This window comes from Sminthopsis crassicaudata, chromosome 2 (genome assembly GCF_048593235.1).
Source record: "Sminthopsis crassicaudata isolate SCR6 chromosome 2, ASM4859323v1, whole genome shotgun sequence".
In the NCBI taxonomy this organism is placed as follows: domain Eukaryota; kingdom Metazoa; phylum Chordata; class Mammalia; order Dasyuromorphia; family Dasyuridae; genus Sminthopsis; species Sminthopsis crassicaudata.
In genome coordinates, this window is record NC_133618.1 from 440,194,232 (window position 1) to 440,222,152 (window position 27,921).

General features: G+C 35.7%; 1 protein-coding gene across 6 annotated transcripts in view; it reads left to right on the forward strand.

Moving 5' to 3' along the window:
• The first annotated feature begins 969 nt into the window (after nucleotides 1-969).
• Nucleotides 970-27,921, forward strand: part of PHF20 (PHD finger protein 20) — a 127,472-nt gene continuing 100,520 nt past the window's right edge. For 3 of the 6 annotated variants that reach the window (XM_074292526.1, XM_074292530.1, XM_074292531.1), the window contains exons 1-2: nucleotides 970-1,049; nucleotides 19,074-19,188. In XM_074292526.1, coding sequence (XP_074148627.1) covers nucleotides 19,106-19,188 — 83 coding nt within the window. In that variant the 5' untranslated portion in view covers nucleotides 970-1,049; nucleotides 19,074-19,105. Of the gene's footprint in view, nucleotides 1,050-4,341; nucleotides 4,446-11,786; nucleotides 11,849-19,073; nucleotides 19,189-27,921 lie in introns of those variants that run through there. The other 3 variants (XM_074292527.1, XM_074292528.1, XM_074292532.1) reach the window with 3 other exon arrangements.

Sequence of the window (27,921 nt, forward strand, 5' to 3'; positions counted from 1 at the left end):
GGCAATATCTTAACACTCTACCCACAACTATCTTCACTTGCACGTTTAGATACAAATTGGATCTTGTATATCCAGGTGGTCCTAGACCCTCATTTTACATCAGGGAGTAACCAGTTGGAGTACAAAATGTGTTGAGTTTACAGTCAGCAAGTAACAGCTTAAAACTTAATAGCTTGGTCAATCATAAGCGATCATAAACTTAACTTGAATTTTCTCTTTTGTGATATGGAGAGAATAAAGCCAGAAATGCCTTCCTAACAGGGTTGTTGTGAGGTTCAAACGAAACAATGTTTGTAAATAGCATTTTGCAAAGCTTAAATTAGCACATAAGTTGTAGTTTCAATTACCTCGAAGATTTGTTAGGGTAGAACGAGATATTGGTGCACATGCTTTAGAACTGAAAGAGCTGTGACTTAGTTGACCAAAACAGGAATAAAAATAATTTCATTTATCCACGATAGTGTTTTGAGGAAAGTACACTTTTATAAAGCGTTATTATATAAATGATCTTAGTGTCATTTGGATTTCAGAGTCTTATCTTTCCGATTCCAGTCGTCTGAATTGTGTGGTTTCTGATTTTTGGATACTTTTGCCAAACAAACTTCAGAGTGCTATACTAGTGCCAATTATTCGTTTTTGTTTCAGGGCTTGACTTTTTTTTTTTTTTTAAGGACATCCACTTTACAAATTCTGTGGCGTCAAGTAGGATTTCGAAGTGAGCTGGAAAGGAGGGTCTGGAGACCGTGCCGTCTCCATGGTAACTCTGGGAATCACAGATGCGGTTTTGGGAAAGGTGAGGGATCTTGAAGAGAAAAGTGAGGTGGGGAGAAGGGGCGGGGCTCCTCCAGGGGATCTGGCGCGTGGGCCGAAGGAGCTGCGTCACACTGTGGTGGCAGTACGGGGCGGGGGGGTGAGGGAAGGGAGGAGCGGAGAAAGCGGGGAGGGGGGGGTAGTGCTGGGCGCGCCCCTAGCAGATCACGTGGTGCATAGCACGCAGTCGCCTTCTGTCCGTTGGTCTTGGAGAGGCGCTGCCGGAGCGGGGCCGTGAGGTGAGCTCGCGGCGAGGCTGGGAGGCCTGGGCCGCTGGCGGGGTGGAGGCGTGGGGCGGGGGAGGGGATGAGCCCTGGAACTCTGGTCTCTAGACTACTCTGGCTTTCCCTTTCGTCTTATCCTGCTGCCCACCCACACCTCGGAGGCCAGGGTACTTCTGCCGAGAGCGTGGCGGGCGTGAGAGCAGCGCCCAATCTCCGGGGCGCCGGGGGGACTGACGGCGGCTTTGGCCAATCGGCGCCGCCCCAATGGGGGCTGGTACGCGGCGCCGCGGGGAGCGGAGCGCCTTGTGGGCCGCGCGGGGACGGGGGGGGGGGGAAGAAACGACGGGCTGAGTGGGGCGGTTTCGTTCCGCATCTGTTGTCTGCAGCCTCGCCTCTGGAAGATTCCCCCTTTTGCTGCGCTCTGCCCCTAGGCGGACAGTGTCCCCCTCTTTGCTACGCGAAGGAATGCACACCCCTTTACACCTCTTGCCCATGGGCTAGTGCACTCCCTTTACTTCTTTACTTGTCTCGTGGGAGGAGTGTGCTCCCCCCACCTTGCTCAGCCCTTTTCCCGGCGGGGAAGTGCTTCCCCCCTTTTGCTTGCCCCTTTTTCTTTAGGAGTGCGGCTCTCCTCCACCCTTTCCCTTCTTCCCCCCACCCCACCCCCGCTCTTATTGAGGAAGTGCTTCCCCTTCTAAGCTCTTTTCTACAGGGCGAAGTGCGCCCCAAACAACTGCCCTTTCTTTGCTCTACTCAGCCCTAGGTGACAAATGCGCCCCTTTCCTTTGGTCATCTCTTTCTCCCGAGGGGAAGTGTGCCTTTTTCCCTTTCCCTTTTGGGAGTAAGTCCCCCTCCGTGATGGACTCTTCTCATTAAGGAAGGACACCCCTATTCTTTGGCTCACGCTCCAAAAGATTATGGGGAAAAGCAAACTCTCTCCCCAGATTCCCAGAGCTTTTTGCAGAGAAGAAATAGGGCTTTCCGGCACCCCCAGCCTTTTTCCTGGCCTCCCCGCCCTGGTGTTTTGCTTCGCATAGGCAGCGCGGATTGGCCTGGGCTCTGTTGAGCTCGGCGTGGCCTCCCCCACCTCTGCGGCTCTAGACCGGGGCCACCCACAGGATTTAGGTAACTGCCACTATACTGCCTGAGGCGGTCCGGAGTCAAGGACGAGCTGTTCTCTCGGAATCCCTCCGAGTTACCGCTCTTGGAGTGGGAAATAACCATTCGAAGTTCTGTCTTAGTCCACTCTCTTCTTCCTACTCACCCGAGGCAGAAAACTACTTCTGCTTTCTTCTCGGGAAATTGTTTTTGACCCAGGAATTCTTTTGGAACCACTGGTGGCCAGGAATCTCATTTTATAGTCCGGCTTTCTGCATATCGATCTCCACGTGCTCTCTGCCCCTTCGCTCTAGGAAGAAATCCCAGAAGGGCCATTTGGCGGCTGTTTTTACACTTTCCCTCCTGGACAACTTCGGAATAACATCCCATATTCTGCGTAAAAGGAATATGAAGTATTGGCTAAAAGGGGATTCTTTTGTCCTTTGGGGGTCCCTTTGCCTGCACCACCCTTTCCTCCGATGGTCAGAGCTTCCCTTATTTTGTGTATTCCTCAAACTCTCTTACTTTGAAATTCTCCCTATTCCCCAATTGCTGGAGTTATAACTGCCTTTAGATTTTAGGGAATAGAAGTAAGGAGATGTTACCTCACTGATGGTTGAAACTAGGCAAAATAGGGGCAGCTAGGTGGCGCAGTGGATACTTGAAGTCTGGAGGACTCGAGTGTCTGGTCTCAGACACTTAACACGTCCCTGCTGTATGACCCTGGGCAAGTCACTTAACCCCACCCTCAGGGGGGAAAAAAAAGAAACTAGGCAAAATAACATTTTCATTCGGAGAATTCATGATAAACTTTTCCCTCTCCCCCCGCTTATAAGAAACTCAGTATAAAAAACTTTTAAATTAAACCATGCTTTCAGAATTACACAAATGACAATAAATATGGTTTGTATTCATGCATATTGGCCATATGACAGTAAATTAAAATAAACTTGGAATTTTAAATAAGATTATTTACATCATTAGGGAAGAGTAGTATGACAGTTATGTATGAAACAGTCCCTTAGGACAGAGGTCTGTTTGACATGAAAATATGGTTTGAGTCACTATTTTCTCTCTACTATGGAATTCTCTGGCCTTAAAGTACTTTATAGCTAAAGGTCAATTTTTTTGGGAGGGGGTGTTAGCTATTTGGTTGTAGAGGGTAATGGGAGTTAACTGACATCCACTTTTACTTTTAAAAAATTAAGCAGAAATTCTCTAGTTTACAATAAATGTCAAGTTTTTAAAACAAATATTTCTTTTTGAGTAATGAAGGTAATTAAACACAAAATGCAATACATTGACATACATCTTAATACATTATGTTAATTCAATGTTAATAAAAACTTTGTCATAAGTTACAAAAATTTTGTGTATTTTTATTTTTCTAATAGTGGATTTTGTGGAGGCTAACATCTTGGGAATAATGAGCTATTGGGTACTAAACTTGGTTTCTCAGCATTCTTCTGTGGGTCATTGGACCATCATTCTTCCATGTTTGGCAGAGGCACAGAAAGCATTTCCCAAGAGGGTCTTTGAATTTATGAGAAATTGCCACAGAAATGAGAACAATTGAAAAGAAAGGTAACTGACAATATTGAAGGGCATTTGATATATTAACTTTCTAATACAGGAAAGTGACATTCTTAAGAGATATGATGGGGGCACCCTCCTCTGTTCATGAGAGCATAAAGTTCAGAATGAGAAAGAAAAATAATAGGATCAAGGTCCAAAAGGGACCTTGATTTTCTAATTTCTTAATTTTAATTTAACACTTTAAATTATTACAACTGTTGAAGCTTAAAACTTCATTATGATTTTTGGAATCCCTTGTATAGCAACATTACCTAATTTCATTTGGACATGGAACATATAAATATATTGATGAAATCTGAAATATATTTTTGGAAAACATAAATGCTAATCTGAAAGCCTTGGCTAATGAATACAAGGAAGGTGGTGAAGTTCTACAACGAAATAAAAGACTATTAAGCTTATTTTAATGTTTATAACATTAAAAATGTTGGTTCTCGAACAATTTAGTATTAAGTATTTTAGAAAGAGAAAAAATACCGTTTTAACATTTTCTAATGAAGCGTCATGGTTTTCTACATAATTTTGGGTATTCTAATAAACATTTTAAATACCTTTTTGAATATTTTAAAAAATATTTTCTCTGAATTATTTGCTTTACCTTCCATTTAAGTTTTCAGTGTATGTTGGAGAAGCTTCCTTCAGGAAAACCTGTTTTGTCCTTGCCAGAGCAGTTTCGTTATGGAGTTGCTTTTCTTTGACTGTGGGAGATGAGAGAAGGTGTGTAGATTGTCATAAAGTCTTTCCAAACCTGTATAGGAAATTGGAGCATAGAAGAAGTTGATTGATTTTACTTTCCTTGTAATCAAAAAGGCTTTAACCCTTTTTTTCTGGATATTAAAAAAGAAAACCCTAAATGTGAACAGCATTTTAAGAAAAACAATCTGCTTTGCAAACAACTTTCCTGTCCTTTTGGCTAGAATGAACCCTCCAGCCTGCAAAAATTCTGGCAAAAGGAGGAACTAAAGGGAACAGGATGTGCTGGGCACGATATAGGTAGATCCTTGAGAGAGGTCTTTAATTGCTTGGCTACGAACTCAGAAATTTTGACTTATCAATTTTAATTCATATTGGCTCAAATAATTAATTGCATGTTGGGCAGCTTCAATTATGTTTCCTTTATTCCTTTTTTTACATGAATTATAGGAGTGATATGTTTATGAAACTTCAAAAAATCTTAAGAGCCAGCTATGACTCATACTGAGTATAAACAGGGTGCTTGTGTGAAAGTAGGTGGAGACTGGAAGCCCGAAACCCCTGAAAAATGTAGCTTTGCATGATGATAAAATGTCCTATTTGGAATCAGGAATATGGGTTAGAATCTTGACTCTGACACTTGTTATTTATGGACAAATCTTTAAATCTCCCTAATGTTCAATTTCTTCATCTGTAAGTGGGTTTGATAATGTTTGCATTATCTCCTCACAGAGTTGTGAGAATCATGAAATAATGTATGTAAAGTACTTGGGAAACCTTAGATTGATTATATGCATATCAGATTTATTATTAATAAGGAAAAGAGTAGAACCAAGAGAGACAGAAGGATGATTTTACTTTTAAGCTGAATTTATCAGAAATTCAATCCTGGGTCCTAAAGTCTCACTTCTAACAATAAAGGTAAACATGTTTCTCCTCCACTTCACTCTCTTTGCATTTGTCACTTTCTGTGACCTCCTCTAAGAATTGGTGGATTTGGTCTGGTTTTGGTAAATGAATGAATATTTTCCACCAATTATGGAATATCTTACTTGCCTCTGAAGGATAAGTAAGTGGCTTCAGGGACTCAGAAATGAGTCACTGACATAGAGTAGGACTGGTTTTGCTTCATTTATCCTCTATTTTTTCCCCTGCTTCTATGTACTTCCCTTTAATGTTAGAAAAGAAATAAATTTCTGCCTTTGGTGAAACGGGTTGTTATTTGGGTAGGTTGCATAATTAGGTATACTTTTCTAGGTGCTGCTGGTGCCTGAGCCCCCCAATTTCACATTCCTCTGTACTAAGCTAGTGCATTTTTTTTTGCAGGATTTTTAAAGAATTATAGCTTTTTATTTACAAGATATATGCATGGATAGTTTTTCAGCATTGATCCTTTAAAAAACCTTCTATTCCAACTTTTCCCCTCCTTCCCTCCACTCCCTCCTCTAGATGGCAGGTAGACTAATACATGTTAAATATATGTATTTATTGAATGCTTACTATGGTATCATTGGGAATACAGACACAGAAATGAAACTGTCCTTACCCTTATAGAGCGTGAATTCTACTAAGAGGAAAGGAGAAGGGGGGAAATAACATATACTTTGTTACTTAATATTTCATATATAAAATATATACAGAATAAATACAAAGTAATTTTGGAGCAGAGAGTAAGCCTTGATCACTGGAAGTTCTGTTAAAAGATCTTCTGAATTATAGGAGCTGGCACTGGAGCCATGCTGTTTAGAAACCTAGGGATTCTGGAAGTTGTAGATGAAAAACAAAGGCCTTTGAGGCATGTGGAACACATAATGCAGGTGTAAGACAGCGGATCTCTGCCTGAAGAACTGAAAGAATGCCTGTTTGGTAGGTAGGGCATATTAAAGTGAGTAAATCTGAGATTATAGTCTTTTTTTTTTTTTTTTTTTTTTTTTTTGAGGCTGGGGTTAAGTGACTTGCCCAGGGTCACACAGCTAGGAAGTATTAAGTGTCTGAGAACAGATTTGAACTCGGGTCCTCCTGAATTCAAGGCTGGTGCTCTATCCATTGCGCCACCTAGCTGCCCCAGATTATAGTCTTTAAAGATAAACTGAGGGGCTTTAAATGCCAAGCAAAGAAATTTGTATTTTACCCCAAAGGCAATTGAGAGCCAATAAAGTTTCTTGAGCAAGCCAGATCTGTGAATTAGGACTATCAACTTGGTGAATTGGAGATGAGGAGAGACCAATTAAGCAGCTACTCTTTACTGTCCACTCTGGCATATAGGATTGGGAGGTTTATCCACTAGAAATTTCACCTTAAAAGATTTAATTCTTTCTCTGGAAATACTGCCCTAGGACTTCTTTTGTTCTGATTGATGCTTGTTTCAGTTGCCTACCTCGCATAGGGCTGGTTCTAGCCAAGCTTCACTTCACTGTCCAACATCTCTTCTGAATGACTTCTGTACTCCCATGAACTCAAATTCATTGTACTGCTTCCCTTCCATACCTTGGATTTCTAGAACCACAAAATCAACTTTGTCATTGTTTCTGAAAGGATGTGTCAGATTGTTCCACTTAGCATCATGCTAGCTTTCTGAGCCAAGATACCTCTCCCTGACATCTTTTCCTTATATAGCATGTGACATTATCATTAGAATGTTAGCTTCTATTTTTTTTTTTTAATTATAGTTTTTTATTTACAAGATATATGCATGGGTCATTTTTTAGCATTGACCCTTGCAAAACTTTCTGTTCCAGCTTTTCCCCTCCTTCCTCCCATCCCCTCCCCTAGATAGCAGGTAGACCAATATATGTTAAATATGTTAGAGTATATGTTGAATACAATATATGTATACATATCCACAAAGTTATTTTGTTGCACAAGAAAAATCGGACTTAGAAATAAGGTAAAATTAAGCTGAGAATGAAAAAAAAAATGCAAGCGGACAAAAATGGAGGGAATGGAAATGCTATGTTGTGGTTCACATTCATTTCCCAGAGTTCTTTCACTGGGTATAGCTGGTTCTCTTCATTATTGAACAAATGGAACTGATTTGGTTCATCTCATTGTTGGAAAGAGTCACAGGGGCAGCTAGGTGGCTCAGTGGATAGAGCACCAGCCTTGAATTCAGGAGGACCTGAGTTCAAATTAGATCTCAGACACTTAACACTTCCTAGCTGTGTGACCCTGGGCAAGTCACTTAACCCCAGCCTTAAGGGGGAAAAAAGGAAAGAGCCAAGTCTGTCAGAATTGATCATCATACAGCTTTGTTGTGGCTGTGTATGATGATTTCCTGGTCCTGCTCATTTCACTCAGCATTAGTTCATGTAAGTCTCTCCAGGCCTTAGAATGTTATTTTTTTGAGATCAGAGCTCGCTTGGGTTTTTTGTATTTGTATCTTCAGCATTTGGTATATAGTTAACATTTAAGAATCTTTATTCATTCTTTATTATGCTAGATAATTCAGCGAAGGTGAAGGGTTTGAATAAAAATAGTTGCTGTTCATGGAGAATAGATATGGGGGATGTTTGTGAGGTAGAATTGTTTGGACTTTGCAAATGATTCGGTGTGATGATGATGTTAATCTTTATACAGATTACTATGAGCTAGGCATCATGACAAATTCTTTGAAATTATATCTTTTGTGATCTTCACAGAAACACTGGAAGATAGATGCTATTATTAGCCCCATTTTTGAGATAAAGAAATTGAGGCAAACAGGTTAAATATCTTGTTCAGGATCATAAAACTTAAAAATGTTTTGAGGCTTGATTTGAACTCAGATCTTCCTGCCTCTGGGCTTGGACTCTATTCATTGGCCCACCTAAGTGACCTCTGGAAGGATAGTGCTGCCCTCAAAAGAAATAGAATATTACAATAAGGGGGTGGGTTTTAGGAAGAAGGTGATGACTTGTTTTTCGTCAAAGCAGTTTGATATTCATCTATGTAATCTGTAAGCAGAGAAGTCTTGTAGACAGAGGGTGATGTGGGATTACTGCTTAGATGACTGGGGACTAATTTGGGAGATTTTGGTATGGAGACCCCAGTTGAACTTATTATAGGAGCTAGAAAAATGGGCCTAGGATAATGCCCTGGGACCCATTCCTGTTGAGGAGATGGGACAAAGATGATGATGCAGCAAAGCATGGAAAAAGCTCAGTCAGGCAGTAGTAACAACTAGCATTGATATTGTACTTTTAAGGTTTGTAAAGCTTTATATATATTACTTATTTGATTCTTATAACAACTCTGGGAGATAAGTACTATTAACCACATCTTAATAGATGAGAAAACTGAAGGTACACAAGGTTAAGTGATTTGCCAGAGATCACCCACCTAGTAAATATTTAAAAAAGTCTTCCTGACCTCAGGCCTACCTTCTGGCCACTGTGATACCAACTGCCTAGCTCTTTTCCAGCTCTATTTAATCCCAGATATTTATATCTCTATATTGGTTACTTAGTCTTCTTAAGTATAACCTATTATGAAAAACAAAACAATTCTAAATTAAGTTCGATGTAAACTGCAAATATTATAGGCACTAGTAACATATGGGAATGACTTGAGGACATAGCTGCTTTTTGTTCCCATCCAAAATAGGATTGGGGTTTGGGGAGGGAAATTAGCCAGGTCCTGTGCAATATTGTCATTGCTTGTCTCCTTTCTAGCTATCTTTACCCCTTCAGGTGCTTTTTCCTTTTAAGATTTGAAGAGGTCTTGAAGTCAGGCATTTTAAAAATTAATTTTCCTTTTAGGTAAATGAATTCACTTGTTCTTAACTCTGCCAACACTTGTGTTTTAAACCCCTGATTATAGAATGACACATTTTAGTACTCTGCCTCCCTCCACTCTCTGAAAAATGAAAAGGTTGTTGGGGGGAAGTGAGGCTCTAAGACTTCGATAGACAAAAGTCAATTGGCTTTTTAGAGTGACTTGGCATGGTGGGTGACAGTATGGCAATAATAATAATAACTAACAGTTGTCCAGACATTGCACTAAGTGTTGTACAATTATTATCTTATTTGATCCCCACAACAACTCTGCGAAGTATTTTACAGATGATACAATTTACAGATGATATTTTAGATGATAAAACTTACTGACTTGCCCAGGATTATACAACTAGTATGTATACTGGACTAGTCTTCTTGACTCCTGGCCCAGTATACTTTCGTGCTCCCTAGTGGTTTTTACCACAATCTTCTATTTCCTGTGGTGATTAAGGGTCCCAAGTGCAGTTGTTGGGAATCTGTAAGTGGGAGATGATAAATAGATAGAGGAACCCCTGTTTTATACCAGCTTTCTGTGCCATCCTGTGGATCTGTTAAGCAAGACCCCATCCCTTCAGGACTTCCCTAGTCACCTCAGTTTTACCTCAACAGACCTCTCCTAATCTTAGCTTAATCCTCTCTAAAACTCTTGGGTATATATGTATATTGCAGAAATAAATGATGTGTTCATAAAAAGAATGCTTGAAAAGAAAGAAGGTAGTGTTTGAATCTTGCTTCCAGATATTAGTCTTGTAACAATGGGAAAAAGCCATTAGCCTGGGTTAGAACAACTCCAGGGTAGAAGTCTAAGAGTAGGAAAATTATTGGGGGTAACTATGGCTATTACACATCCAAGCTTGATCCTTCCATTTTAATATTTGCTTTTATTACTCTTCGTCGCTTAACCAAAAAATGTTATTGATATTTTATTTTTATATGACCCACCTGCCCCATTCTGCTCTTTTCCTCATTCTCTCCTAAAAATGATAATCTCCTCCACTATAATAAATAACCAATATATTGAGAATAAAAATGCTTACAAAATCTGATGTTATATGAAGTGTTTCACACCCATGTTCCCTCACTTCTATATAAAAAGAAAGATAGACAGGTGCCTTCTTGTTTTTCTTCTCTGAGATCAAACTTGATTTCCTCATTACCTACTCTTATTTCATTACTCTCTTTCTCGACTCTTATTGCCGAGGCTAGCATTTCTAGTAATGGTGATAGTGGACAACCTTGTTTCATTCCTGATCTTACTGGGAAAGGTTCCAGTTTTATCTCCATTACATACTATGCTTACTGACGGTCTTAGATATGTGCTCCTGACTATTCTAAGGAATAGTCCATTTGTTCCTATACTCTTAAGCGTTTTTAGTAGGAATGGATGTTGGATTTTCTCAAATGCTTTTTCTGCATCTATTGAGATGATCATATGGTTTTTATTAATTTGATTATTAATATGGTCAATTATACTAATAGTTTTCCTAATATTGAACCAGCCCTGCATTCCTGGTATAAATCCTACTTGATCATAGTGTATTATCCTGGGGATGATTTTCTGAAGTCTTTTTGCTAATATCTTATTTAAGATTTTAACATCAATATTCATTAAGGATATTGGTCTATAGTTTTCTTTCTCAGTTTTCGATCTACCTGGTTTAGGTATCAGTACCATATCTGTGTCATAAAAGGAGTTTCGTAGGACTCCTTCATCCCCTATTTTTTCAAATATTTTATATATCATTGGGGCTAATTGTTCTTTAAATGTTTGGTAGAATTCACATGTAAATCCATCTGGTCCTGGGGATTTTTTCCTGGGGAGTTGATTAATAGCTTGTTCTATTTCTTTTTCTGAAATGGGACTATTTAAAGCAATTTATCTCCTCTGTTAATCTAGGAAGCCTATATTATTGGAGGTAGTGATCCATTTCACTTAAGTTATCAAATTTATTGGCATAAAGTTGGGCAAAGTAACTCATTATTTCTCTAATTACCTCTTCATTGGTGGAAAGATCCCCCTTTTCATTTGTAAGACTAATAATTTGATTTTCCTCTTTCCTTTTTCTGATCAGATTTACCAATGGTTTGTCTATTTTATTGGCTTTTTCATAAAACCAACTCTTGGTTTTATTTATTAATTCAATAGTTTTTTTACTTTCAATATTATTGATTTCTCCTTTTAATTTTAGTATTTCAAATTTAGTTTTTGGTTGGGGGTTTTAAATTTGGTCTTTTTCTAGCTTTTTAAGTTGCAGGCCCAATTCATTAATCTTCTCTTTCTCTATTTTGTTCAAATAAGCCTCTAAAGAAATAAAACTTCCCCTAATTACTGCTTTAGCTGCATCCCACAAATTTTGGTATGATGTCTCATCGTTGTCATTATCTTGGGTGAAATTATTAATTGTTACTATAATTTGCTGTTTTACCCAGTCATTCTTTAAGATGATATTATTCAGTTTCCAATTACTTTTTGGTCTATTTACCCCTAACTTCTTATTGAATGTAGTTTTTATTGCATTGTGATCTGAGAAGAAGGCATTTTACTATTTCTGCCTTCCTGCATTTAATTTTGAGATCTTTATGTCCTAATATATGGTCAATTTTTGTATAGGTTCCATGAACTGCTGAGAAGAAAGTATACTCCTTTCTATCACCATTCAGTTTTCTCCAAAGGTCTGTCATAACCTAGTTTTTCTAATGTTCTATTTACCTTTTTAATTTCTTATTTGTTTTGTGGTTTGATTGGTCTAATTCTGAGAGTGCAAGGTTGAGATCTCCCACTATTATAGTTTTGCTGTCTATTTCTTCTTGCAATTCTCTTAACTTTTCCTTTAGGAAGTTAGATGCTATACCACTTGGTGCATATATGTTTAATATTGATATGGCTTCATTGTCTATGCTACCTTTTAGCAGGATATAGTTTCCTTCCTTATCTCTTTTAATTAGATCAGTTTCTGCTTTTGCTTGATCTGAGATAAGGATGGCCACCCCTGCTTTTTTGGCTTTACCTGAAGCATAATAGATTCTGTTCCAACCTTTTACCTTTACTCTGTATGTATCTCCCTGCTTTAAGTGTTTTTCCTGTAAACAACATATTATAGGGTTCTGACTTTTGATCCAGTCTGCTATCCACCTCCACTTAATGGGAGAGTTTATCCCATTCACATTTACAGTTACAATTACTAATTCTGTATTTCATGCCATCATATTATCTCCGGATTATGCTTTTTTTTTTTATATCCCTTGATCCCCCTGAAACCCTTCCCCAATATTTAATTTATAGACCCCACTTATGATGCGTAGCCCTCCCTTTTTAGTATCCCTCCCCCCTCCTTTTAAGTCCCTTCCCCTTTCTTGTACTCTTCCTTATTCCCCTTTTCCTTTTCCCTTTTCCTCTTCCCCTTTTTAATGAGGTGAGAGAGGATTCTCTGAAAAACAAATATGTCAATTATTTACTCTTTGAGCCTCTTCTGATGAGACTAAGATTCACACAATGTTTCTCCCCCTCTCCAAATTCCCTCAGATGTGATAGATTTTCTATGTGAGGTCAAGCTTGATCATTATAATTTTATTATTATTTTGTTGTTTCATCCATTTACATTGTTGTCACTTAAATTGTTTTGTTTTACTGTATTAGTTTTTATTAGACACTTTTCTTTGAATTTTTGTTTAGTGTTTCCACACCATCAAAAAAACTTGGGGCAGCTAGGTAGTGCAGTGGATAGAGCACCAGCCCTGAAGTCAGGAAGACCTGAGTTCAAAGACACTTAACACTTCCTAACTTTGTGACCCTGGGCAAGTCATTTAACCCCAAATGCTTCAGCCAAAAAAAGAACTTGTTCTCACACTGCTTTACAGAGGAAACCTTATGCTGGACAATGAACTTACATATTCATTTGTTTATTTTTTTAAGGGTGAGTATGTAGTATTAATTTATTAATCCTGCTTTACTGAAGCCTGAAATTTCTTATTCTCTTTTTTTAATCCTTCATTTTTTTTACTTTTTGTTTATTAATAATAGTTTTTAAATTTTCAAAATACATGCAAAGATAGTTTTCAACAGTCATTCTTATGAAACCTTATGTTCCAAATTTTTCTCCTCCTCTTCTCTCCACTCTCTTCCCCTGGAGAACAAGTAATATAACATATATTAAATATGTACAGTTTTCTTATACATATTTCCACATTTATCATGCTGCACAATAGTCCATAAAGACATTACTTTGAAACTTTGTTGTTCTCAAACACAGTGGGACCTTCTCTGTGTTTCGTTATGACTGTCAGCCTTGGACCTAGTAACCCTCTATTACAGGTTCTTCCTTCTACCTCCTTTGTTGTAAGCACTTATGAATGAAATGGAGTGATTTTTAGAATTGGGTATAATCATATTTTAGGAGTACTCCTTAAAGCGTATTATGTACAGAATGCTACTTAAGTAGTCTTTATCTTGCTGCCAAAATAATTTTTTCTTTTCATGGGCTTGATTCTTCCTCTGTCTCCAAATATTGAATGCCTATTGCATCCTAAACAAATTTCAAATTCCTCTACTTGTAACCAAGGTCTTGGTATTCTACCTTTCTTTCCAGCCTTATTTCATATTAATTTTCTGTGTATTCTTATTCAAACAAACAAGTGCTCTTCTACCTTCCCTCTAAAAACCACCCCAGACCCCTTAAACCTACATATGTTCTCTAAGCCTCCAAATCAATGCTTAGGGTATTTTCTATTTCCTTCTCTTCATCTAGGAACTTATCATTTCTTTTGTTATATTATAAACAACTGTCAACAAAGACAAAGAAGTAAACTTTCAGAGAATAGAAAAATATCTTTTATATAAACCTTCCACTCAAATGGATCTGTGATCTCATAGATTTAAAAAATTATCTCCAACAAAGTAGGTCATAAACTATGTATACTTGCCCTTCCTGTGCTACTTCTGCTCATGTTTTCACAAAAGTTCAACACAAGAATCCACTTAATTTTCTTAAGGCCCTCTTACTCCTGAAGTAGAGAGGGTACCAGTAGAATAGACTGGCTGTCCATTTGCCATTCCTTATTCTTACCGTACGATTAGTCCATTTTCTCTTCCTATCATAAAGTTCCCTCAGTGATGTTTTTATTCCTTTTCTTTAGCTTTCTTTAATTGTTTTTTATTCCAGACTTCATTTGTTTTTTTGTCACTCACTGGACTCACTTTTAATTCCTTGTAAACTATTATATTCCATTGCTTTCATGAGAAGTTTGGGGATTAGTAAATAAGTTGTATCTTGAAGGTAATTAATCTCTCTTCCTTTTTCATTCTGGACTTGTCTGTATAATAAAGGAATTCTTAATCTCTTTTGATCATTGATTCCCTTGGCAATCTGATAAGAACTGTGGAAGCCTCAGAATAATGTTTTAAAAGTATAAAATACATAGAATTACAAAAGGAACCAGTTATATTGAAATACAATTATAAAAATATTAAGGAAGTTTATGTCTTATAGATGAAGAACTTGGTCTATACTTTCTTTCTCATATATATGTATTATACTATAGGACAAATTCAGTAGTACTTCTGTATTATACTACTGTTAAATTGTGTGTGTAGACATATTTATACATATATGCATAAATACACAAACACCTGTACTTTAATACAGATAGTTGTTCATCTGAATGCTTGTTGAAATTCAGACAATATATATTTTTCATCCACTTGATCTTTTCTGAATGAATACAGAGGCCAAACATCTTTGGTTATAGTTTATATCTAGGAAGATCTGCAGTAATTTGGGGTTTAATGAATTCAGCACAATTTCATCTTCAAACAGCACCTGTAGAACTTTTGCATACTTTACCATTGTACAAGAATCCATTTTTGACCAAAAATGTGTGCTGTGTTGTAATGTTTGAGCTGGCTCTCTGGTGGACCTCAGGATCGGTGGAGGAGTGAAGTGAAGGAGGCAGGAGAGCAGCCTGGCTGGTCAAAGATGGAGTCTGGAGCCTGAAGTCTTCTCTGAGTCTTGGCTGTCTGCAATAAGAGATTCCTGTCTCTGGGACTCCCTTTAAATACCCCATCATGACTACATTAGGACACCACACTGGGCATGTGCAGCTGTAAAACATCACATTACCACATTATCTTACGTATAAGCCAACTACATTGACCACATCATAACATTACAATAACTATGTGCTTAGAGAGCCACCATCTCACACCCAGTAGGTACTTAACTATAAGCACCCTGCTTAGATTCAAATACACCCTTTCAGAGTTCCAGTGCTACACTGTGTCTTCTATATTGCATTGACAAATACATTTGGAGAGCATATGTCTTCCTGTTTTATGACTCATCTGATGTTTAATATAAAAGTGTCATTGCTTAGGGTTATTTCTGTTACATCTTTCAAGAAATTTTGAATGAGTAATTTTGATGTATGGATAATAGATACCTTATTTTAAAAACCTATAAGACAGCTTTAAAAAATCAAATTCTTTTTCATAATTAACTCAAAAATTACTCATAAAGATTTTGTATAAGTAGGCAAATAAATATAATAGATCAGTAGTTATTGTTTTCTTGGTTGCTTTAAGAATTTTTTATTTTTTTTTTTACTGATATCTTTTGTTTTTATGTCATATTTCCCAGTCTTTTGTCTAGTTCTAAAATACCCCTTTCAAAGAGCTATCCCTTGTAATACAGAATAAAAAGAAAGGGAAAAAAAAGTTCAGTAAATCTAGTTCACATATTTAAAAGGTTTGACATATATGCAGTGTTTAACAGCCATAATCTTCTGCCTATAAAGAAGATAAATGATGTGCCTTCACTTGGGGCTAATCGTGGTCATTGTAATAGTGTCTAGTTGTAATTTTTTAAAAAGGTTTGGTTAAGTGGTACAGTGGATAGAGCACCAGCCCTGAAGTCAGGAAGACCTGAGTTTAAATCTTTCCTTAGACACTTCCTAGCTGTGTGACCCTGGGCAAGTCACTCAATCCCAACTGCCTCAGCAAAAAGAAAAACAAATTTTTTTGTTGTAATTACTGTGTATATTGTTTTCCCACTTATAATTAATTCACTTTCTTACCTTGAGAGTTCATGCCTTCATTACTATCTACCTGGATTATTGCCATAGCCCTCTAACTTCCTTACATAACTTTAGAATACATCTTTCATATAGCTATGTGAATGTTTTTTCTTTTGCATAAATCTGGTCATATCCTTTCTCAAAATTCTTCAGTAAATGTCAAACAAATTTGAAATTGTCTGACATTAAAAGTCACTCACAATTTAATAACACCTTACTTTCTCATCTTCAATTTATATTTCTTCCATCCATTCTCCATTCAAATCTTTTCTTCCTTCCAAAACTCAAAACAAATGAAAAACAACCAACTCACTCACTGCTTTCTTGCATCTCTCAGCCTTTTCTAAATCTGCTTTTTAGAGTAAACACAATAGCTAAATGAGGGTCTTCTTTTCTTGTCATGTTGAGGGTCTACTTTTTCTTTAGTTGACAAAAATTTTAATCATACACTTAATAATCACTCAGGACAAATGATCAAATATATGCAACAAGGAACACATCTTTTATTTAATTGTATTGATGTCTTTTTGTTTCCAAGTTACCTTCCTTTTTCCAGGATAATCCTACCTCTTTTCCTACACATTAATCTATCCTTTGTAATGAACATTTTTTAAAGAGGGGGAAAAAAGGTTCATCTTAATCCATATTAATCATATTTTATAGCAATGCAATATTTAATAGATTTTCAAGGGATAGAGTTAAGGCATGCAGTTTTAGGATTTACCAAAATAGAAGTAAATACTAACAGATGACAAAAAATATATATTTTTGTTGTGACTCTTTCCAAGTTCTCTTGAATTAATTCCATTTTTGTGTTCTCTCATATATGTATGAGAACATATGGACTCAAATATATCTAGATGTCAGCATTTTTTTCAGTCATGTTTGACTCTTTGTGACCTATTTGGGGTTTGCTTGTCAGAGGTACTGGAGTCGTTTTTCATTTTCTTCTCCAGCTCATTTTAGAAATAAGGAAACTGAGGTAAACAGGGTAAAGTGACTTATGTGGGATCACAGAGCCAGTAAGTATCTGAGACCAGATTTAAATTCAGGCCTAGCATTTTATCTACTGTGCCAGATAATTGTCCCATGTATCTAGAGATATCTAGCTATATTTAGGACCCTTGCCCAACTTTACTTTGAAGCCCAAATTGAATATTATTTTCTCTAGAAAATTTCACTGATCCCATAGGTTGGTAACGAATGAACCTCCCTTTTGAGACTTAGTCTAGTAATTTGTTTTGTAATTCCTGACTGTGAGAAAAGTAGCTGATTCTGATGTCTCACTTCAGAATTCTATTAAAGAGAACAGAAGTTGTGATATTTAATTGGGAAATGGTCATTAGTGATGACAGTAGAGTGATGAAAAGTGATTTGGTAGTCTCAAAGAAGGAAAGAAGTGGTAAGGGAAGAGGAGCAGCTGATGAGCATTGGAAATAGATTGGGAAAACCACTTGGTTTGAGGAGAGTAGGATTAGAGAAAGCTGGGCATTCAAAAATAAGGTTGCTCATCTTTTGTTTCTCTGCCATTTTCATTGCTATGATTTTTTGTTAATTTGGTTATTGATATGGTCGATTATGCTAATAGTTTTCCTAATATTGAACCAGCCCTGCATTCCTGGTATAAATTCCACTTGGTCATAGTGTATTATCCTGGGGATGATTTTCTGTAGTCTTTTTGCTAATATTTTATTTAAGATTTTAGCATCAATGTTCATTAGGAAGATTGGTCTATAATTTTCTTTCTCTGTTTTCAGCCTACCTGGTTTAGGGTTACCATGTATGAATGTCATAAAAGGAATTTGGTAGGACTCCTTCAATCCCTATTTTTTCAAGCTATATAAACTATATAGCATTGGAGTTAGTTGTTCTTTAAATGTTTGGTAGAATTCACATGTAAATCCATCTGGTCCTGGGGATTTTTTCTTAGGGAGTTGGTTAATAGCTTGTTCTATTTCTTTTTCTGAAATGGGACTATTTAGACCATTTACTTTTTCCTCTGTTAATCTGGGCAAGCTATATTTTTTGAAGGTATTCTTCCATTTCATTTAAGTTATCGAATTTATTGGCATAAAGTTGGCAAAGTAGCTCCTATTGTTCTAATTTCCTCTTCATTAGTGGTGAGTTCTCCCTTTTCATTTTCAAGACTAACAATTTGCTTTTCCTCTTTCCTTTTTTTAATCAGATTTACTAAGGGTTTGTCTATTTTGTTGGTTTTTTCATAGAACCAACTCTTTAGTTTTATTAATTAATTCAATAGTTTTTTTTTAACTTTCAATTTTATTACTCTCACCTTTTACTTTCATTTCTAAATGTCTCTTCCTCCCTTTCTCAATAGAGAACTCTCTTGTAAAAAAGAACAAAAATGTTTGAACAAAATTAACCAACATATGAATGGAACATGACAATCTGGTAGTGTAATAGAAATTATAGTGCCAGAATAGTGGGAAAAATACTGCATTTGAATGCTGACTCTTGCTACTTACTCTGTTTGACATGTGGACAAGTAACCTTATTTTGTAAAATGAGGGAGTTGGACTAAGTGATCTCTTCCTAAAGTCTTTTCCCACTCTAAAGCTAGGGGTGTATGCATTCTTCTACACCCATTTCTGCAAAGAAAGGAGGGAGATACATTTTGAGCTGAGCATATTTGAAGGTAGAAGGGAAGAAAGTGATGGAAAAAGGAATAGTAACAAGTGAAATTCCATATACTTTCTATATTTATTGTTTTCCTGAAGCTTGTGTCTTGAATGTTGCCAGTTTATGTTGCTGTTGATATACTTTATGTAGATTGTGAGATGTTTTCATAAATATTTAATTGGCTTTTCAGGAGAAGAAAAGCAACCTTGTTGATGACTCAAAATGACAAAGCATCCACCAAACAGAAGAGGGATCAGCTTTGAGGTGGGAGCCCAGTTGGAGGCCCGGGACAGATTAAAAAACTGGTATTTTATCCTTTCCTCTTTTTTTTTCTCTGTAAAATAAAAGGGGATTTGTATGGAGTTTTTGGTCCTCAGAACCTTGAACCTTTTGGTTCAAGACCACTTCAGTAGGGCAAGGAAGGACCCATTAAATCATTTTTATCACATCCATATCACTCCTATTTGTCAAGGCTAAGAATATAAACTTCTTGGTTTCATTTGAATATCCTATTGTTGACTTTACCTCATCTGTCTTAAATTAAGCTTATTATCTTCTTCTGTCACACTTAACCCAATTTGGTGTTCTTCATGTTTCTTCTTTCCTTAAATTGGGCAGAGGACTGAAGTTGGGTACATCATATATTTTTTTCAAAGCATCTGAGTAAAGTAGAGCACTATAATAGGTGTTTGTCAGAGGGGAGGATAGAGATGAATGATAATAAAGATAGTAACTACAAACTCACATTTGCATGCTCATGATGTAGAACAAGCATTATTATTCCTATTGTCTAAATATAAAGAATGAGGCTCTAATAGGCTTGATGACTCTATCCTGGATGACATGGCTTAGCTTAGAAATGTCTGACTCTAGTTAACTTGATGTCATATTTAGCATTCTCTCTGTTGCAAAGTCAAAGCTTCATAATTGTTTGTTGTTTGATTGATTACCCATTATCCCACAATCTTTGTCCTTGTGGGGTTTATGTACTCAATCAAGGAATATATAACATACACACAAATAACTACCAATAATACAAAACGGAACATTATATGTGTAAGAGAGGATATAAACTAAATATTGAAGACTAGCATAATAAGTACCCAAGGTAGTCACAACAAAGTAAAGTTGTAGGACTTCAGAAGCAATGGAAGCTCCTATCTCCCTTACTGTCCTGTCAGATTTCCCTAACATTGCTTTTTTTAAGCTTTAGTTATCAATACTTCTTTACAGTTGTTCCTTGATCTTCCTTTATCTTTATCCCAAGATCCAGAACTAGCTCAGAACATCTTATAGAAAGTTTTCCCATATTTTAACCTTAACCTTCATTGATGATATATTTTCTTTGTCTTTTTCTTGCCTCTGTTCCTATAGGAAACTTTGATTAACTAGCACCTAGAATTCTAGCACAGTAGTAAGATATTCATAGGAGAATGTAGATAAGTAGAAAGTATATTGGAATTTAAATCAGAGGACCTAGGCTTAATTCTAATTTTTCTATTAATTACTTAAGTGATGCTGAACATTCACTTTTCCCCTCTGGGACTCAGTTGTTTCCTCTCTAAAATCATGGAGTTAGATTAGGTGACCTCTTCTATACCTTCCATAAAGCGCTAGCTTTATAATCATAATAAGTAAATTAGTCCTTGGTAGTAGACCTGATGTCATTGTCACCTTACTGTTCATAATCTCTAGCCCACCAGATGGCAGTGTTTCCATTAGAAAATTAGAAATTAGATTAAGCTAATGATCAGGAAAAGAAAGTGTTTGAGTTGGGACTAGGAATTTTGAAGTGATTATGAATATCAAAATAATAAGAGCATATTTTTGAGTTCCGATAAAAGTCAAAGAACTCTGATTATTTTGCAGTTTAAAAAAATTAGAAGACTGATTTAGCTTCTTAGTAATTGGTTTTTGCAATAAGGTAGCTTTGTTATACTGTACATTTTGTAGTGTACAATCTTTTGTTGAAAAAGATGGAATTAACTGAAAATCAACATAACACCAAGAATATATTCAGCTAAGCAGATTCTAGAATAAGTCCTGTGAATACAAATCTATATTTTTAAATGAAGAGAATAGAATTTTACTTCAGAAAGAAAAACAGGCACGCAGTTCACCTTTGAAGTACAATGTTGAATTTTTATGTAAATACGCTATAGATTCAGTCCAGCATTATAAGAACACAATTCAAAAGAAAAAAAAAACAAAACAGAGAAAAGGATTCACATGTGCAGAAATGTGAGCATTTAGCAGCTCTTTTTGTGGTGGCTAAGAATCAGAAAATGAGTAGATACGCATTAGTTAGGGAATAGGTGAATAAATTATGATATATGAAAGTACTGGAATATTGTTCTATAAAAAGTAATGAAAAAGCTGATTTTAGAAAAGCCTGGAAAGATTTACACGAATTGAAACAAGCAGAACCAGGAATATATTGTAGACAGTAACAGCAAAATTATAGCATAATTCACTATAAAAGACTTGGTACTTCTCAGTGGTTCATTAATCCAAAGCAGTCCCAATAAAATTCGGATAGAAAATGCCATTTGTCTCCAGAAAGAGAATTATAGAAATTGAATGTTTTGTTTTGATTTTTCTCTCCCAACATGATTCATAAAGAAATGTGAAAAAAATAAAACAAAAGTTTAAAAAAGAGAGAGAGAGATTATTGGTAATTGGAATGGGGTGGGGGAGAAAAAATAAACAACTTCTGAGCAGTTGGAAATGTCCAAAAATGGAATGGGCTGCTTTCATGGAAATTCCCTTGTAGTAGAGGTCTTACAAGAGTTTAATGTGATCAGTTACTCTTGGTATAATAGTTAAGATTTATGATTTGAATAGGAGTTAGAATGATGAGTTTATAGGTCCCTTCTAGTTCTTAGATTATGATACCATTAATTACATAGTATAATAATTGATCATAATGATGATTCTGAATAAGCAAAAATTTAATTGATCACCAATATGTTATTTCCTTTGGTAGAAAAGTGACTTAATTTATTTTACTTTACTTTTTAAAAGTTTTATTGATGCCTTATTTTTGATAACATTTCTTGAACTTTTTAGGGGCAGCTAGTTGGTGCAGTGGAGCGAGCATTTTCCCTGAAGTTAGAAAGACCTGAATTCAAATTTAGCATTAGACACTTAACACTTACTAGTTATATGACCCTGAGAAGTCACTTAGCCATAATTTTCTCACATACAAAAAAGAAGAAAACAATATAGCTCCTATAAAGGGGACAGGGAATAAGCACATATAATGCCTGTTATCTGCTGGGTACTCTGCTAAATGTTTTTATAAGTATTATCTCATTTAAATCTTAAAACCCTGGCAAGTAGGTGCTATTATTATCCCCATTTTACACTTGAGGAAACTGAGGCAAATAGATTAAATGACTTCACTTATTACATAACTAGTGCATGTCAGAAGCTGAATTTGAACTTCAATCTTCTTGACTTCAGACTCAGCACTCTTATCCACTATGTGACTCTAGCTCTTCAAGAACTCTTATAACTAAGAAGAAATTTCGATAAAATTATCTGTCTTAGCAACTACATCTGATGTTATAAGCAACATTTTATATTTATAGACCACCAGCCGTACTAAGAGAAAGAAAGCATATTTCATTATTGGTGAAAGGGAGGTTTTAGAGAAACTTAGGAAGAGTTATATGAATTGATTCAATGTGTAGTGAAAATCAGAACAATTTATACGTTATCAGCCATATTATAAAGACAACTTTGGAAAACTTCAGAACTCTGATGGAATGACCGACTGGTCACCTTTCCTAAGTCCTGATAATAAAGTGTGCTGCTGTCTCTTGACTTTGCACATTGAGACATAAAATTTGTGGACATGTCCAGTGCTGGAATTTCTTTTGCTTTGCTGTTATCTATATCCATATGTATATATGAATTGCTAGGTATATTTGTACAAGGATTTTTTGCTTTCTAGTACCTCTCTCCCTTAATGAGACTCATTCCATATAAGATTTTTTTTTTTTTTTTTTTTTTTTTTTTTTTTTTTGCTGAGGCAATTGGGATTAAGTGACTTGCCCAGGGTCACACAGCTAGGAAGTGTTAATTGTCTGAGACCATATTTGAACTCAGGTCCTCTTGACTTCTAACCACTGTGCTACCTTGCTGCCCTAAGAATATTTTTTAAAAGAGGAAAAAAAAATTAAGAGAAAAAAAAACTCTTTAGCAAAACTGATAAAGAACGAATTTTGGGGTTTTGTTTTCTTATTCAATTTGTAACTTTTATTTTATTAAATTATTTAATCCATTCATATGTAAAGTTATAAAAGTTAGGTTTATATTTTTATACTTGTTTCTAATATAGCTTTCTTCTGAATTGAGATTTAAAAAAAATCCATTCCCCTTAAAGATATTATTGTTTCTTAAGTTATTATTTTTATTATTTATTTACTTATTTGGCTGGAGCAATGGAGGTTAAGTGACTTGCCCAGGATCACATAGCTAGGAAGTGTTAAGTGTCTGAGACCAGATTTGAACTCTGGTCCTCCTGAATTCAGGGCTGGTGCTCTATCCACTGCGCCACCTAGCTGCCCCCCACTAATACATTTTTGATGGAATCTTGAACTCAATTAGCCCTTCTGGGATAACTTAGAGCAGTGCCCATAGGGCAATCAAATTATGCATACCTTTTGATCTAGTGACATCACTACTAGCTCTAAATTCCAGAGAGATCATAAAAAAAAGGAAAAGGACCTGCATGTATAAAAATATTTAATTTATAGCTGCTCTTCTTGCAGTGGTAAAAAACTAGAAATTTAAGGGATGCCTATTGTAGAATGGTTGAACAAATTGTGTCATGTGATTGTGATGCAATATTATTGTTCTGTAAGAAATAATGAGCAGGATGATTTCAGAGAAACCCAAGAAAACATATGCAAACTAATAAAAAATGAAGTGAGCAGAACCAGTACAACCCTATATACAGATACAGCAATACTGTAAACTAAATAGGGTCAACTATGAAAGACTTAACTACTCTGATCATTACAGTGATGCTATGTAATTTCAAAGGATTCATGATGAAAAATGCTATTTATTTCCAGAGAAAGAATTGAGTGCAGATTAATGAATACTGTTTTTCATTTTCATTATTTTGTGCCTCCCTTTCCCCAACATGGCTAATACAGAAATGTTTTGAGTGACTTCACAATTATAATGGATATTATATTGCTTGCTTTCTCAATGGATGGAGAGGAGAGAATCTGGAACTAAAAAAAAAAAAAAAAGGAATGCTATAAATGAATGAACATTTTTCCATTCTCCCTACCCTGCATTCCCCTAGTTTTTGGAGTTTTTAAAATTATTTCTTTTTCATTCTTCCTTTTACATAATTTAATTCTCCCTCTCCTTTTTCTTATTCCATTGGTTGATCAAAATCCTCCATTTTTCTTCTCTCTTTAAACATATTTTGTTAGTTTTAAAATATTCTATGTCTGTCTTTAAAGAATTGTGTTACTTTGTTATCTTCATTAATTCTCTTTTCTATCTATTCTAAACTTTTATTCTTTCATTCATGTTCTTTATCCATCTTTATTTCTTCTTTAGTCTTTTCTTATTTCCTCATGGAATTAAAACCTTCTCTTTTGCTTCTTTGGTGATATTTGCTAAGGCAGATTCAAGTTTTTCAATTCTGTCAATTATTTCTCTTGTATGTGCCATATACATTCTGCTTTGAAGATTCTTATTTCTCTCTTGTACCATTCAGAAACATCCTACTATGATTCCATTTTTTCTTGGGACTACAAAGTTTTTTCTGCCTCATTCTGTATTGCTTCATTTTTCTTTGTCTTATTATATTATATTTACTTAGACATTTCTGGGCCATCTTCCCTTCTGTTATTAATAGCTAACTTGTTGATATATCTGTGTGCATTCAACTTTTTTTTTTTTTTTTTTAAGTTTGATTATTTGTTTAATGATCTTAGTCACTTAATTAGTAATTTTTTTTCAGAGCACAAATAACATATTTGTTCTTCAGGCTGTATATCATGGGGTTAAACATTGGGGTTACAATGGTATAGAAAATTGAGAGGATTCTGTATATTCCTGATGAATGGCTAGACTTAGGTCTCACATACATAATGAGAGCAGAACCAAAGAATAAGCCAACAAGTATGACGTAGGAAGAACAAGTGGAAAAAGCTTTGTATCTCCCTGTGGCCAATGGCAGCTTTAGAATGGCATTGATGATTTTGGTGTAGAACACCAGAATCAGGACAAAGGGAGCCATGCCAAAAAGAATACCATCAATATAGACAGATAGCTCATTCAGAGAAGTGTCCCCATAGGCCAACTTCAGCAGAGGATGAATATCATAAAATATATGATTGTGAATTCAGCTTTTTAAAGGAAATTTTCTTCTCATCTCTTTGGTAACTTAAATCTTTTTTTTTTTTTTTTTTTTTTTTTTTTAAATTCCCCTATGTCATCCAGTTTCTGATTCCTTTTCTTTTGATGGCCAGATCCTTTGAAGGTTGGAACTCAAAAGGTCTCTGCCTCTTCCCACACTCACTTGGGAATTCCCTTTTCACTAGCCTCAGTACCTATACCAAATGACTTCAGTGAATACAGAATTCTTCATAGCTAGATTTTAGTCTCCTTTCCTTCTGGCCAGGTGAAGCACTCCACACAATGGCAGCCTGCTCCAGTTCTCTCTGTTCTTTAGTCTAATGGCTGAGATGTCCCAGGTTGACCAAACTTTTGATTTCTTATATCTCCAACTGCCTTTCTGGTCATTAATCACCAGTATCCCACAATGCTATATTGCCACCAGATGTCTGTTATGAAAGCAATGCCACTTGGGAAAAGCCAATTTCATCCCTCCTGAAAGGTGGCAGCAGTGGGGCCTGGCGTTCTTCTTAGGGCAGATGAGATGCCAGTAAATTCCCCTAAGGCTTGGACCTCCAAGAGAAGCTACTAGCTCTTACTTCTGGCTGTCTAGACTTCTCTCTCTCTCTCTCTCTCTCTCTCTCTCTCTCTCTCTCTCTCTCTCTCTCTCTCTCTCTCTCTTTTGTGAATTGAAATTGTTTCCTTCATTTTAAAAAATGCTAATATGAACATCTTTTTGATATCTATTCCATTACTAGTGCTGAAATCCTCTCCCTTCAAAAAAGAGAAAAACAATCTTTGTAACAGCCATAGTCAAATAAGACAAATCTGTGTCATATCTAAAAATAGGTCTAATTCTTCACCTGGACTTTTGATGACTCATCTGTCAGGAAATAGTTGGGTAGCCTCATTTTTTTATCCTTTGGAATAGTGATTATCATTGTACTGATCAAAGTTACGGTCTTTTAAAGTTGTTTTTCTTTGCAATGTTATTGTTACTATATAAAATTTTTCATTCCTCACTTCATTCTGAATTATTTCATATAAGTCTTCCTAGGTTTTTCTGAAACTTGTCATTTCTTACAATGCAATAATATTCCATTAATTCATATATAATGGCTGCTTTCCTGAAGCTCCTTATATATTTATCATTTTCCTGTTTTTCTACATCTATTAATCTGATAGATGTGAGAGAGAGTGTCACATCTGTTTTAATTTGTATATCTCATTATTTAGGATTTGGAATTTTTTAAAAAATATGATTGTTGATAACTTAGATTTCTTGCTTTGAGAACTGCCTATTCATGCTTTTTGATTAATTTACTTATTGGGAAGTTACATAATCAAAATCAGGTCCTTTATTAGAATTTTATCAGAGAAACTTGTTCACAAATGTTTTCCCCCAATTAATTTTTTTTCTTCTAATTTTTTGTTTTTGCATACCATTTCAGATTCATCAAAATTATCCATTTTATCATCTATGGTTCCTTCTTTTTCTTCTTTACTTTCCTAATTTATTTATGATGTAAGCTTTTACATTTAGATCTTTCTGTTTCCGGTGTATTTTATTTTTTTAATAGTATTTTATTTTTCCAAATACATACAAAGATAGTTTTCAACATTCACCTTTACAAAATCTTGTGTTCCAGATTTTTCTCCCTGCTTTTCTCCCTTCCTCCTTTCCTAGACAGAAAGCAATTCTTGTATTTGTCATGCTACACCAAAAAAAAAAAAAAAAAAAAAAAAAAAATTAGATCAAAAGGGAACCCCCCCCACAAAGAACAAACAACAACAAAGATGAAAATACTATGCTTTGATCTACATTTACTCACCATAATTATCGTTCTGAATACAGATGGTATTTTCTATCACAAATGTATTAGAATTTCAGCTTTATTAAAATTATCCATTTTATCATCTATGATTCCTTATGTTTTTTCTTTACTCTAGGTTTTTTTTTTTTTTTTTCCATCCCTTGTTTTTCATCTCTTGCTTAAGGGAAGATGACCTTGATCATGGAGCCACTGAATGACTGGTTGCCAACCTGTGGCCTGCCCGTGTACTGGTCCATGTAGATATTTTTACATCCTCTGAGCAACTTAACACCATGGATTTGCTCTGTCTTTGGTGGGATCTCCTGCAAAAATCAAGTTAGCTCAGTAGCCCACTTCTCAACCAATGGGATTCTATATTTTGTGTGGACCCTCATGCAGAGTCATGGGTAAATCTATCAATCACATTTTGTATTTTTGGGCTTCTCCACCTATATTGTTAAAGCACTATAGAACCAAAACTCTGGAGTAAGGAGGCATTTTAAATTGTGAGGAAGATCTGAAGTTTACTCCATTAGGGGCCCAGAATCTTTTAATGAAGTGCCATTGGCTCAGTGGTTTTTCTTGTAGATTGGACAATTTTGAAAAATTTCACACATCTTACAATATTACTATTATTATGTGCAGTGGTTTTTTTCTTAATTCTTCTCATTTCACTTTGCATCAATTCATATATATCTTTCTAGGTTTCTCTGAAAGCATCTTGCTTATTTTTCTTATAGCACAATAGTATTTCATCACAGTCTTCTACTACAATTTGTTCAAGTTATTTCCTACTTGGTAGGTATCCCCTCAGTTTTCAAAGCTTTGCCACTTCAAAAAGAGCTCTTATAAATA